General features: G+C 40.8%; 4 protein-coding genes across 6 annotated transcripts in view; 2 read left to right on the forward strand and 2 right to left on the reverse strand.

Annotated features, from left to right (window-relative positions):
• The window catches only part of LOC137032441 (B-cell receptor CD22-like), a 900,294-nt gene that overhangs the window by 749,117 nt on the left and 136,476 nt on the right, over positions 1-14,701 (forward strand). The gene's annotated exons all lie outside the window — the stretch shown is intronic.
• LOC137031666 (CMRF35-like molecule 7) overlaps positions 1-14,701 on the forward strand; it is a 215,507-nt gene that overhangs the window by 172,608 nt on the left and 28,198 nt on the right. The window lies entirely within an intron of this gene.
• On the reverse strand, positions 7,540-9,665 carry LOC137033045 (putative nuclease HARBI1). Of its 3 annotated transcripts, XM_067405112.1 has the most exons (6): positions 9,214-9,665; positions 9,099-9,134; positions 8,450-8,998; positions 8,265-8,380; positions 8,067-8,168; positions 7,540-7,972 (listed from the first exon to the last, which is right to left on the reverse strand). In XM_067405112.1, exons 3-6 carry the CDS (start codon positions 8,919-8,921, stop codon positions 7,913-7,915), a joined length of 750 nt encoding a protein of 249 aa, XP_067261213.1. In that variant the 5' UTR covers positions 8,922-8,998; positions 9,099-9,134; positions 9,214-9,665; the 3' UTR covers positions 7,540-7,912. The 3 variants fall into 3 exon arrangements, with proteins under 3 accessions (XP_067261213.1, XP_067261214.1, XP_067261212.1); XM_067405113.1 differs by lacking the exon at positions 9,214-9,665 and having other exon boundaries at positions 9,099-9,154; XM_067405111.1 differs by lacking the exons at positions 9,099-9,134; positions 9,214-9,665 and adding an exon at positions 9,020-9,089 and having other exon boundaries at positions 8,450-8,945.
• LOC137031539 (B-cell receptor CD22-like) lies at positions 9,962-13,485 on the reverse strand. The gene is made up of 7 exons (XM_067402549.1): positions 13,407-13,485; positions 13,060-13,308; positions 12,732-12,974; positions 12,552-12,648; positions 12,393-12,438; positions 10,170-10,240; positions 9,962-10,082 (listed from the first exon to the last, which is right to left on the reverse strand). Exons 1-7 carry the CDS (start codon positions 13,483-13,485, stop codon positions 10,028-10,030), a joined length of 840 nt encoding a protein of 279 aa, XP_067258650.1. The 3' UTR covers positions 9,962-10,027.

Consider the following 14,701-nt stretch of genomic DNA (forward strand, 5'->3'; position numbering starts at 1 on the left):
CTACTGTTACGTCTATGACGTATTGTATGTTGTGTACGCTGTGTATGTGTGTCTCTCTTTTAACAGGATTGGCCTATGGCTTGATGAGAGACTGTTACTGTTCGTTGATTGGACCAGAGAGGAGACCTGGACTATAAATTCTTCTGGATCTCACTGGAGGGCGCTCTCACTTTTGCTCTCGCTTCCTCTGTACTCTTTGTTTGCAATGATCTCGTCTGTGTGTCTCTCTCCCTGATTACAGTTGTTCATGTGTCAATTCTGGTGTGAAGCTCTTAGTGAAATGCTGTTAAATCAAGTTATAATCTAAGAGTATTGTAAACCATTGTGAGAGCCTTGTGTCCTGAACTTCATTGTCTGACATGTTTGTAAACCATGTGCGAAGCTGTAGGGGGTGAGTGCCTGATTTTTGTAGGCCACTTGGCCACCACCTTTTCTCCTGTTTTGTGGTAAAAGTTAAGGAGTGAGGTTATGTTGTTGTATTTTGTTTTCTTTACTTTTGAATGCACAGGGAAGGTAGTTAATTAATGGGAAGTTAGAGTATTGTTTGTTTATTATTTTGGCATTTTTTCACCCCTGATCATTTGCTTCTGTTCTTTTGTTTATGTACTTTTCATGTTTTTTTTTTTTATTATTCTAACTGCTGCCGCACAAAAGACTTGAGCAAAGAGCCTAAGCAAAAAATTAAGAAAATAAAAATGAGTACTTCAAAGGCCATTTTGTGTCGTGCCATTTATGTTGCGGTCCTGACCTAGACCGGGGATGTAACATAAATTGGGGGCTCGTCCGACTGGTTGACCGTGGCGGATAGTTTAAAGGCTTGATTTTGTTTGTTTTCATTCATCTTAATTGAGCATTCGTTCGTCCGTTATGGATAACATAAATTAGGGACTCGTTGGTGCAATCGTACACTGTGGAAATTTATTTGGGCATATCAGTAAGGGTAAGATGAATTGGAGATTTGTTTATGGCTTGTTAATGAAGTTACCATATATTGCGGATTCATTCAGGGCGTATCAATGAAAGTATGTGGTGGAATTAACCATGCATTTGTTTACCTGGTAATTTTCTGTTGGTGTGGAACGAGTTTACGGTCAAATATGGAATTTGATTTAACGTCGTTTACATTATCTCCTACTACGGAGGAATTTAACAAGTGTCGTAAGGCTGATTTGTTGCAGATTGCAGATTTCTTTAATATTTCTGTTCCTAGGGAGGGGCCAAAGCAGGTAGTTAAGGAGAAGTTGTATAGCAAATTGGTGGAGGCTGGAATTTTGCCAGATGAATCTGTTGAAAGGTTACCACGAAAGAGTGTTGAAACTGAGGTAGGTGAGGAAACTTTTTCTTTTATAGATCCTAGCCATTCTCGTTTTGATCCTATGTTAGCGATTAAACTAAAGGAGTTGGATCTACAGTTAAAGAAACAGGATTATGACGCGCAGTTGCTGCATTACCGAACTTTGGGATTAGAGGCTGATAGTAAGCTTAAATTGCGTAGTTTGGAACTACAAGCCAGAGCACAACCTATTGCACCTGTGCCTATGCCTAGGTCGAGACCTCCATCTCCTCGTACACCAGTGAATGCGCCAGTTTCAGCTGTACCGGTTCAAAGTCCGCCACATGCTGCTACTTCGTCTGTTGGTGAGTCTGTAACCAGTCTGGATGTGAGTAAATATGTTACACTTGTTCCTCATTTTAGAGAGACGGAGGTAGATTCGTATTTCGTCGCTTTTGAGCGCATTGCAGCTACATTACGTTGGCCGAAAGAGTTGTGGTCGTTGCTTCTGCAATGTAAATTAGTGGGTAAAGCTCAGGAAGTTTGTACCGCTTTACCTATCGAGCAAAGTCTGGATTATGAGACTGTCAAAGCTGCTGTGTTGCGAGCGTACGAATTAGTACCTGAAGCTTATCGACAGAAATTTCGAAACCATCAGAAAATAACCAGTCAAACATTTAGTGAATTTGCTCGTGAGAAAACGGTGTTGTTCGATAAATGGTGTGCAGCAAGCCGCGTTACCACGTTTGAGCAGTTACGAGAACTTTTATTGTTGGAGGACTTTAAAAGTTGCATTTCGGAGGATATTGTGGTATACCTAAACGAACAGAAGGTATTGTCCGTACCGAAAGCTGCTGTTTTGGCAGACGAATTTGTGCTCACGCACAAAACTGTTTTTACCCCGTCTGTGTATAGAGAGAAAAGTGGCTCATCTGTTGAATTTTCTGTACAAAACAGTTTGAGAGTTTTTAATAAAGGTAAGGGAAAGCGAGAGAATAGAGAAGCCATTTCGAATGTGTCTCGTAACACGCATGTGTCTCATGAGGGAGAAAGACGCGTGTGTTTTTTCTGCCGTGAGCCAGGACATTTAATTGTGGACTGTAAGCGCTGGAATCAAGGTAAACCTCCTGAGAAACCAAAAGGGGTTGCTTTAGTCCAGACTGCTTCTATGCCATCTCAATCTTCTAGTGCGTATACTGATCTATACTGTCCATTTCTTATGAACGGTTCTGTATCTCTTTCAGATGAGCAGGGAGGTCTGAAGCCCATTACAATCTTGCGAGATACTGGTTCAGTTCAGTCTTTCATTCTGGAAAGTGCACTAGAATTTTCTAAACAGTCTTACTGCGGATCGAGCGTGTTAATCCGTGGCATTGAGCTTGGCTGTGTTAAAGTGCCTTTACATTCAGTTTATCTTCAGTCTGATTTGTTTACAGGCTTTACGAAGTTAGGAGTACGCTCTCAGCTTCCTGTTGAAGGAGTCGACCTGATTCTGGGTAATGATATTGCTGGTGGTAAAGTGTTTCCTCAGCCAATCGTAGTGGATACGCCAGATGTGACTGCGTTACGCGAACAGATTGATGTAAGTCAACAATTTCCGACTGTCTTTCCTGTCTGTGCGGTCACACGCGCTCAGACTAGAAAGTTTGATGATGTTCTAGATGTGTCTGAAACATTCATGACTGATAGAGCTGACAAAAAGGAATGTGTGCAGGATGTTTCTAATGTCTGTATTCCTGATCAAGCTATTGCAGTCCGACTTGAGTCTCTGCTGGGAACAGGGAGGGAGCAGCTGGCTGCTGCGCAAAAAGCTGATCCGTCATTAGACAGGTGTGTTGCCGTAGCTGTACAGAAAAGTGAAGTTGCGAATAAGGATGTGGCTTACGTTTGGGAAGATGGAGTGCTCATGCGTAAATGGTCTCCATCAAAGAAGGAATTGAGCTGGAAAACTGTTTCAGGTAGTGGTCCCTGATATTTATCGTGAACAGATTTTGTCTAGCTCATGATCATGCCCTTTCTGGCCATTTAGGAGTAAATAAGACTTTCAGTCGCATCATTCGTTATTTCTACTGGCCTGGTTTGAAGTCAGCAGTTTCCAGATACTGTCGTTCATGTCATGTATGCCAGTTATCAGGTAAACCTAATCAAGTCATTCCTAATGCTCCACTTCATCCTATTCCAGTTTTGTCTGAACCATTCGAGAGAATCATTATTGATTGTGTTGGTCCGTTACCGAAGACAAAATCTGGTTACCAGTACCAGTTAATTCTGATGTGTGCTGCCACTCGGTATGCGGAGGCAATTCCTATGCGTACGATTAGAGCTAAAAACGTGACACGAGAACTGATTAAATTCTTTTCTACTTTTGGCATTCCCAGAGTCATACAGTCAGATCAAGGTACAAATTTTACTTCCAAGCTGTTTGCTCAGGTTTTGAATTGTTTGTCTGTGAAGCATACATTTTCTAGTGCCTACCATCCAGAATCACAGGGGGCGCTGGAACGGTTTCACCAGACACTAAAGAGTATGTTGCGTTCTTTATGTTTTGAAACGGGAAAAGATTGGGATGAGGGTGTCCCATTGGTCATGTTCGCTGTGAAAGAGACCACTCAAGAATCCCTGGGTTTCAGTTCGGCCGAATTGGTGTTTGGGCACACTGTGCGTGGCCCATTGAAACTGTTGCGAGAACAATTGTTGAATGAGACAAAACCACAAACTAACGTACTTGAGTATGTGAGTTATTTTCGAGAGCGTTTATACAGAGCTCGTGAAGTGGCACTTTTGAATTTGAGCAGCGCTCAGACAAAAATGAAAAAGCACTTTGATAAAAAGAGTGTTTATCGCAGTTTTCAGGAAGGTGATCTGGTGCTGGTACTTCTTCCTCTGCCGACATCACCGTTACAAGCTAAGTTTTATGGTCCTTATTCAATCAAGCAGAAACTAAGTGACACTGATTATGTCATTAATACCCCTGACAGAAAACATAAGATCAGAGTGTGTCACATTACCATGTTGAAGGCCTATGTAACGAGAGATGTACCACAGAATGTGTCCAAAACCACTGTTCCTGTTGCTGCTGCCATAGCGGTGTACTGTCCTGAGGAGGACGGCCTCAGGGTGCGAGAAGTGTCATGTGCTCGCCTGGAAAACTCAAAACTCTTGACGAACTTAAAATCTCATCTGTCTTACCTGAGTGAAGTGTGTCAAAATGATGTCATTGCTCTAATTGAAAAGTTCCCTTCTCTTTTCTCTGATGTGCCCAGTGAAACCACAGTGTTGGAGCACGACATTGACGTGGGTGATTATTCTCCCATCAAACAGAACTCGTGTAGACCCAGTCAAACGAAGAATAATACAAGAAGAATCTGCATACCTGCTAGAACATGGTTTTGCGGTGCCAAGCTTGAGTTCGTGGAGCTCACCATGTCTCCTGGTGCCGAAGCCCGACGGGAGCTTTAGATTCTGCACAGACTACCGTAAGGTAAATTCCATTACGAAACCTGACTCTTATCCTTTGCCAAGGATGGATGACTGTATTGACAGGGTTGGCGCTGCAAAGTTCGTGACCAAGCTTGACCTGTTAAAAGGTTACTGGCAGGTCCCTCTGACGGCCAGGGCTTCAGAAATATCTGCCTTTGTCACGCCTGATCACTTCCTTCAGTACAAGAGGATGGCTTTCGGAATGCGAAATGCTCCCGCTACATTCCAACGCTTGATGAGAATTGTGCTTGCTGGAGTAGAGAACTGTGAAGCATACTTAGACGACATTGTCGTTTATTCATTCGACTGGAAACAGCATCTGACAAGTCTTCGTTCAGTGTTTGAGCGTTTAAATGCTGCATCACTTACCTTGAACCTTGCCAAGTGTGAGTTTGGTAAGGCCGTTGTGACCTACTTGGGAAAACGTGTGGGTCAGGGACAGGTGCGTCCTGTAGAGGCAAAAGTGGAGTGTATTGTTGATTTTCCCAGCTCCAACTACAAAACGGGAGTTGCGTCGTTTCTTGGGAATGACGGGTTATTATCGTGCCTTTTGCAAAAACTTTGCTGAAATTGCATCACCACTCACAAGTCTACTGAGTCAGTCCAAGGCGTTTGATTGGAGTACAGAGTGTCAACAAGCTTTTGATGCTATCAAGAGGGTGTTGTGTAGTGCCCCAGTTTTGTCTGCTCCAAACTTTTTAAGAGCATTTAAGTTGGAAGTAGATGCAAGTGACATAGCAGCGGGTGCAGTTCTTATTCAAGAAGATGATGCGGGAATTGATCACCCAATTTGTTACTTCTCAAAGAAATTCACAAAGTCACAGCAGCATTACAGCACCATCGAAAAAGAAGCCCTTGCATTGTTGTTGGCACTCCAACATTTTGAAATATATCTTGACGCTTGTACTGTTCCTATTTTGGTGTATACTGACCATAATCCCCTTGTGTTTCTTTTCCGAATGTCAAATTCAAACCAGAGGTTGATGCGCTGGTCTCTTCTGATCCAAGGTTTTAACCTGGAAATTCGGCACAAGAAAGGATGTGAGAATGTGATTGCTGACGCTTTGTCACATGCTCCAAGTAAGCCTGAGAGTTGAGAATTTTCTGGTTTTGTATTACAAATATTTATTTGTAATTTTAAGGGTGGGGGTGTTACGTCTATGACGTATTGTATGTTGTGTACGCTGTGTATGTGTGTCTCTCTTTTAACAGGATTGGCCTATGGCTTGATGAGAGACTGTTACTGTTCGTTGATTGGACCAGAGAGGAGACCTGGACTATAAATTCTTCTGGATCTCGCTGGAGGGCGCTCTCACTTTTGCTCTCGCTTCCTCTGTACTCTTTGTTTGCAATGATCTCGTCTGTGTGTCTCTCTCCCTGATTACGGTTGTTCATGTGTCAATTCTGGTGTGAAGCTCTTAGTGAAATGCTGTTAAATCAAGTTATAATCTAAGAGTATTGTAAACCATTGTGAGAGCCTTGTGTCCTGAACTTCATTGTCTGACATGTTTGTAAACCATGTGCGAAGCTGTAGGGGGTGAGTGCCTGATTTTTGTAGGCCACTTGGCCACCACCTTTTCTCCTGTTTTGTGGTTTAGTTAAGGAGTGAGGTTATGTTGTTGTATTTTGTTTTCTTTACTTTTGAATGCACAGGGAAGGTAGTTAATTAATGGGAAGTTAGAGTATTGTTTGTTTATTATTTTGGCATTTGCTCACCCCTGGGGCCTGTTGCACAAAAGTAGGATAAGGGATTAAGCCAGGATATCTTGGTGATCCTGGCTCAATTGATCCCTAATCCGGTTGCACTAAAGCTGGATAGGGGGCAGGAGGATATGTTATGGTATAAATTACCATGGAGATTTATTCTGTGGAGCTAGCCTGCTCCAGACCAGGCTAAATTCCAGGATCTATTTAATCTCATCCCTAATGTCAGTCAGCAGTCGCCACAAATGGAAACCAATAGTTATTTCACTGCTCACTATACATTGTTATCACATATAACTAGACCCACTGTCATTATTTAAACGTTTGTGATCATTAATTTCAATCATTTTGGATAAATAATGATTTTTAGATGATGTTGCTATCATTAGATAATTTACAGTTTCCAATAGACTATAAGGCTATATATAAAATGATAGAATATTAGGGCTACAGAGGGAAAAAAAGACAAGTCATAATATTGTAACCAGTTGTTTTAAAGGAGGACAGTTGTTAAAATGACAGATGTGGGGCATTTCGTGAAATTGTACTTCAGTATGGTTTCATAAACAAAGACATGCTGATGTGCCAGAATATGAAGTATCACATTGTCATAACTATCAAAACTGTAAAAAGAATATGTTGCTTTTCTGCAGAAAGAACCAGCCTCATAAATTTATGACTTTATCCTTTTTCCTCAGTGGGGCCCTAGTACTCTGTCATATAAACAAATACACATTCCATATGAATATAAAAACACAATGTGTAACATTATGTTCCTTTATTGAATAAGGACAAAACAAAGCAGGTAAACTATCAGCTCCTTTCGAAACTGAAGTCACAGTGACTCTACAAGATGGAAAGCACAGCATCAAAGCATATTATACAAAATGATACATACACATTCAAAGGTCTGTATATAACACACCCTGCATGTCTGCACACTAAAATAAATGCAGGACAAATCCATACACATCAACTGAACAGACAAATGAATGGATGCAGTAGCCTCCCTGCAGCCTTGTATTACACACAGTATACCGCACAAACATCATAAGAGGCCAAATTCGTAAAAAAACCAACCCAAAAAAACCCTATTTCCTCTGCCACAGCAGGACATTTTTTACCTAAATTGAAAGCACACATACTAACTAAAATAATTCAACACATATTGGTCCCTCAGCAGCCGACCACTGTCGTCATCAGGGAAGATTGCCGGATTGTCCCAGTCCATGGCTGGTGGCACTCTGGGGGCCCTCTCCTTCCTCAGGCAGGCCACATTGTGGAGGACAGCACAAGCCACAGTAATATCACATGCCCTAACAGGGTTGACCCTTAATTTGTGAAGGCAGTGAAAGCGTGCCTTCAGGAGGCCAAAGGTCATTTCAACTCTGGCCCTGGTCCTGGCATGGGCATGGTTGTAGGCCTGCTGTGCTTCCTGGGGGTCTGTGAAAGGTGTCAGGAGAAAAGGCTGGCAGCCATACCCCCTGTCTCCCAGCAACACACCAGAGAATTCACCTGTCAACACAAAATCTCATCATTACTACCTCATAAACACAGTGATATTCTTGACACAGCCATGATGGTTATAAATAGGGGTTGTGTGGCTTACCTTGTGATAGATTTCAGAGGCCCGAAAGATTCTGGAGTCATGGACTGAGCCAGGCCATTTTGCCACAACATTGCTGATCACACAGTCAGCATTGCAGACCATCTGAAATCATAAGATGAGGAATATTACACCAATCAATGCACATCATTGGCAATGCAGAGTGTTCGTCAATGGACAATATCAAAAAGTTATGTTCACCTGAACAATAATGTTGTGAAAGGATTTCCTAGTCACAAAATTGGCCTCATGGGCACCTGAGGGGGCTTTTATCCTTATGTGTGTGCAGTCCACTGCACCAATGACATTGGGGAAACCTGTCACACAAAGTAATGAGTATCCTACTATGTGTTAACAGTTGTCCTGTAATTTGTAGATCCTCTTACCTGCAATCCTATAGAACTCCTCTTTCATGTCACAGAGTCTTCTGTGGCCAGGGAAGGAGATGAAGACATCTGCTAATGCTTTGATAGCCAGACACACACTCCTTATTGTGCGGCAAATTGTGGCCTTGTTCAGCTGTTCTGCATCCCCCACTGAGTACAGGAAGGCTCCACTAGCAAAAAAGCGCAAGGCCACACAAACCATTTGCTCCACACTCAGTGCATGGCTCCGTGCAGTGCGGTGCTTAATCCTGGGACCCAGTAGTCTGCATAGATACCTGATGCCATCTGCAGAAAACCTGTATCTTTCATATAGATGGTCATCAGGGAAGGCCAGTGGGTCCAACCGGTCCCTGAAGACCCTTTCTCGCCTGAAGGCTCTCCTCAGCACAAGTGCTTCTTCATCCACCACATCTCGCAAGAATGGGCATGCCATTGTCAGAGCAGAAAGGAACACACAATTTTGGGCCTTCATATAGGCTAGTGGCCACACCTGGTGCTGGGGGGGTGGGCAAAAGAGGCCTTATAACGATGACTTGGTTGTACTGATTGCTGTGAAAATTAAAAAAATACCTTAGAAAGATGCCACCGTCCTGTGTGCTCACAATAAGAGCTCATATGTCATGGCTCACTTGACTTTACGAGAATATACCTAATTTTTATTTTGAGCTGTGTCATCTTCTTGGAGCTGGGGGAGGAAAGAAAAATAATGATTAATACATTTGTGTTACAGTTAGCATACAGTGTACATTGAAGGCATATCTCACCTCCCTCTCAAGTTTTTTTATTTCAAGGTCCAGTTTCCTAATTGTCCTCTTTTTTTATTTCGGACTTCAGTGCAAGATTTTCTATCTTTTTCTTCTTGTACTGAATGTCTATGTCTGCCAGTTCTATTTGGCGCCGGAGGTGGTTGCCATACAACTTTCTGATAGCTTGTGAGCTCTGTGAACACAATACAATTAGCGCAGCTGGAATTTGGCAGGATGTTGTGTCCTTTTATTAATACGCACTATGTTGCCAGGCTGGTTTTCCCACTGTATAGCATCTGGGTCCAGTAAAAGAAATTAGATTTTTTGATTTTGATGAGGACTCCTCACCATTGTAGAGCAAATAGTACTTTCACAGTCTTAACATGATACCTCATGCCTTCTGGAATCCACAGAGATGGTCTCCTCCTCATCATCGTCTCCATCGTCTGCTGTTGCTGCTGCACTGGGGCTTTCACCCGATCACATTTAATCGGATTCATATTGAAGCTAGTAGACAAGACATGCCAGGCCTACAGTATGCCTTTGATGGAGTACTCACTGGATCAGCATCGTCTGGTGCTTGTGCTGGTGGCTCTAACAGGAACACAGTGCTGCCAGACACTGCTAGGCAATAGGTAAACCAAAGTCAGACAGTCCAAATTGATTCAATATGAATGTGGTTGTATTCCATGTAGAGATGGAAGGACATACCTTGAATGAAGCGGGTGGCATCTTGGGAGGAACCTATGCTCGTCTCTTTCCCCCAGGGATCCCCTCTAAGACGGGCCTGCCTTTATTTAGCTCCAAGGCCATGTCCTCTGCTGGGGTAAGGTCAGCCTTTGGTGACCCACCACCCGTGCCTTGTCTGTGGGTATTCTTTTTCACTGCTAAAACAGTACAGACAATGTGTGAGCAGGCACCTTCTGGGTACAATATATGCTTGTGCTTTGTTAAATATTAGTCAGGGACCATACCATTCTGCAGAATGTTCTTGTATTTGATTTTGACCTGCTGCCATGTCCGTTTTGGCCCATTCATGTTTAATCTACATCACACACACACACATTCTTTATCACAAGAACATTTAATGGAGTCACACTGACAAAAATGACTTGGTATTTTTGTATTGTTTTCAGTAAAAATATATAAAAAAAAAAACTAAAGATGTATTTTCTTGATTTTCTAAATGACCTAGCAAAATAAGTATAGGTTTAGACCAAAAATATAAAATTCAAGTAAATGTGTGCTTAAAACAAGCAAAACATTTAAATATCTGTCAATATAATAAGAAAAATTCTCTTGAAATAAGTTTACTTTTTCCATAAACACTTACTTTTAGAAAAGTTCTCTTGTTTCACTGGCAGAGTTTTTTGCTTATTTTCCTAGGTTATTTTGCTCTAGAAAATATTTAAGATTTTTTTTAGATATTTTTTTTTGACTGAAAACAAGACAAAAATACTAAGTAAGAAAGACATTTTTGCAGTGCAGTGAGCAACCAACCTTGGGTCCTTTGAAAGGCGCTATATAAATTAAAGTGATTATTATTATAGCTCATCTATGTATTCAAGAATTTTATTTATATAGCACTTTTCACAATTGTTTCATTCTGTCAAAGCTGCTTTACATTAATAAAAGCAGGGGAAACACAAAAAAAACGGTGGACAACATAATAAGCAGAGTACAACGGCTAAGATTAAACTGTACTGAGCTTAGTAACGTAAAATAATAATGTAATAATGGCTTTAATAATAATATATCATAGCTTTATACAGTGTGATGGAGTTACGTTACACAATTTCACTCATAAATGCAGTGCATTTCAATAAAAAAATTTAACCGTTTCATAATTACAGTACAACTGCGTTTTTGGAGATGTGAATTAAATATTTGATTTGTAATTGTGATGTTTCAGCGGAGCGGTGAGTGTGTAATTGTGCACTACTTACGCATTCAGGCGGTCTGCAATACTTTGCCACGCTTTTTCTCTTTGCTTTATCACTGTGGCGGTGTTGCCTTTCTTCTTAATTATATCTTTTACCTCCTCGTATGCCTCCATGAGGATTTGTGCTTCCGACGGGGAAAAGTACGCGGCTCTAGTTGCCATGGTAAATCAGTTAATCTGTGATCTGTGGCGGGGTCTATTTGAGTGAGCCGTGAGCGCGCACCTATCCAGGATTGGTTTCACCTGGCTTAATGAATCCGTGTCTGCTCATCCTGGCTTGGTCTTTGTGCAACCAATTAAGCCTGGACGCACATGTTTTGGCTTTATTGAGCTCAGCTGAGTCATTTATCTCGGATGTCTTAATTCTACTTTTGTGCAACAGGCCCCTGATCATTTGCTTCTGTTCTTTTGTTTATATACTTTTCATGTTTTGTTTTTTTTTGTATTATTTCTAACTGCTGCCGCACAAAAAACTTGAGCAAAGAGCCTAAGAAAAAAATTAAGAAAATAAAAATGAGTACTTCAAAGGCCATTTTGTGTCGTGCCATTTATGTTGCGGTCCTGACCTAGACCGGGGCCGTAACACCTACATATAAGTATGGTGTTAAGTGCACATAAAGACAAAAATTTGCAAGTATACTTGCAGTATATAACTACTGAGTACATATTAAAGTACTTTTATGTACTTTCATAAACTAAAAAAAAATGTGCTACAAGTATATAACTCGTAAACTATCAGTATACTGTACCTATGTTCATGTCACGAACTCGGTCTCTGTGGCTCCCTCCGATCGCTACCTGAGGGCACCCTCACCTGAGTATTAACTGTTCATGGACTACATTTCCCACACCCCGTACCTGGACTGATTACACACTCACACCTGATCCATATTCCCCAGACTATAAAAGACCTTCATGCCCCACAATGCTTTGCGAAGTCTTGTTTTCCCCCGGCTAACATTTCTGAGCGTTTATTCCTGTGTATGTTTTCCTGTGTATGACCTTGGACTGCCTGATCACCTTGTTTCCTGTCTGCTGCCTGCCCTGTGATATCTCTGCCTGTTTACCGGTTAACCCTGTCTTGTCTGCCGCCTGTCCTGATCCTCTGCCTGGTATTGTCACTGACTATGTCTTGCTTCTGACACTGATATTGCTGGTATCTTAAAATATAATTTTATTCTATTATTGATTTATTATAAATAGCTAAATTTATTTATTTTTTTATTTCAATCTGTTTTTTTTTTGTTCACCTCACCTCATACTCATGTACTGCAGATCTTCTGCTCTTCATTTTCCTCTGACTGTCAAAATAGGAAACAAAGTAATTTCATTGTTTTATATATAATTGATAATCAAATATCATATTGCATTAATTTGAAAGTAGAAAATATTTATACTATATTATTGTATTTACATTAAAAGCAGTATGATGATGATGATGATGATGATGATGAATAATCCTCCAGATGTCGCTGCGATCACAATCACATTAATACCATCATCATGATGAACTGAAAGAGGAAGATCATCATGATTAACTCTCCAAACTGATGAATGATGTGAAGATACAGGAGTGTGTTAATAAAAGCTTCACCTGTGACAGTTACAGCGTCTGATCTCTGAGATCCATGTTGATTGTGAGCCTGACAGTAGAAGCGTCCACTCTGTAGTGCACTGAAACTCTGTCCAGATCCAACAGCTGAGCTTTCATTCTCCTTAAACCAGCTGAAGTTCAGAGCAGGAGGGTTTGAATCACTGCTGCAGATCAGAGTCACTGAACCTCCTGACACTATTTCACCAGATCCAGTTATCAACACTGAGACGTTCCTGGGAGGATCTAAAAGGGACAAAAATTAATCCTTAAATCATCTCATTCAAACACAATCTCTAGTTTTTAAAAGAACAAATGAATCTGTACTCACACATGACATTGAGCTGAACAGCAGGAGAGATGTAATTGTGTCCGTGTACAGCACAGCTATATCTGCCTGCATCCTCTCTTCTGACTGACTGCAGCAGGAGTTCATTGTTTCTGTCTCTTCTCTCAGTTAATGGCTGTGAGTTTCTGTACCAGATGAATGTTGCTCTGTCAGTCAGAGTGCAGCTGCTTTTACATGTCAGACGGACTGAATCTCCCTCTGTCACTCTCTCAGGAGACTCCACCTGAAGATCTGAACACAACACACACATTATATCTAGTGCTGCTGTCATACACTGATTATTATTCAACATAATGCACAGAAGAAGAGAGAAACCTCATGAAAGTCACCTGTGACATTAAGAGTCACTCCTGGTTTACCAGTCCATTTACCATTATCTTTATCAGTGATGAATCTGAAATAGTACATGCTTGAATCCTTCAGTGTCACATGACTCAGTCTGATGGTGCAGTTCTGCTGTTTATCTCCCAGATACTGAAGCCTCTGACTGTATTCAGGGTCCTCAGACAGATCTGGAGGCTCAACACTTTTTTTTACATGGCCTTTTGTCCAGAACACTTTCTTGATTTTATATTTAGATGGGTTTTCATAAATACACTTCATTATCACTGATGAGTTCTTTAGTGCACAGATGTGTGAAGGACTGTATTTCACATCCCAATCATCACTCGAAACCCCTGAAACACACATTAAAGGGATAGTTCACATTAAAATGACTGCTTCATTACTGACTCCTCATGTTCATCACATTAATCATCACATGAAATGCTGATTTTACAAGACAAAAATAATCACTATCGATGCACATATGCATATTTTAGATTCATTTCATTGAGAATAATTTAAACATTTAGCTGAAGTTATATTTTTTTTAATTGAGCTTTACGTTTATTTATTTTGATGATTTTTTATTTTTTTTTTTCACAGAAATTCGTTTGTGAAAGGTGTTTTAACAGGGGGTTCAATGACTGCCTGACCTCCCACTAAAGACCCTTGATTTGAAAAAAAGACTTTGATAAGTGACTAAAACATTAAAATAATTCTCCAGCACGAGCCACTTACCGTGAATCATGAGCAGAAACACCAGAGAAAGAGGAGCCATTAACAGTGACATCACTACAAGAACAATAATACAGTAACACACACTATCATCATTATATAAACGTTTCCATAAAGATTTTTTCAGAGAATATGTTCTATTGAATAGGTCAGAGGTTTCTACAACAGTATTAATCAGACTATATTCACACAGTAACCAGAGTAACTCTTACCGTGTTCTGGTGAGTCTCTCCAGCAGACGATAAACTGATGATTTTCTTATGGTTAACATGGTTTATTTTAAAATTCTTGCACAGACAGAAAATGTTTCTTCATCTTTCTTGACTCCTGCCCACACAAGCAACTCATAGTGTTGGTCCAGATCCGGCCCACATCTGTTGCGTGTGGATTCCACGTGGGCAAGATGTGGGCCGAAACTATGCTGCTATCGGGATTATCGCATTTATAGATATCTAAAAAAAAGCCAAATGTTTAACAAAATGAAATGAGGTTTGTCCAACCCTTTGATTAATCTATGAATCATGTACACATATTTATTGACATTTTACTTACAGTTTAATTTGCA

This window comes from Chanodichthys erythropterus, chromosome 12, assembly GCF_024489055.1.
Source record: "Chanodichthys erythropterus isolate Z2021 chromosome 12, ASM2448905v1, whole genome shotgun sequence".
Taxonomy (NCBI): domain Eukaryota; kingdom Metazoa; phylum Chordata; class Actinopteri; order Cypriniformes; family Xenocyprididae; genus Chanodichthys; species Chanodichthys erythropterus.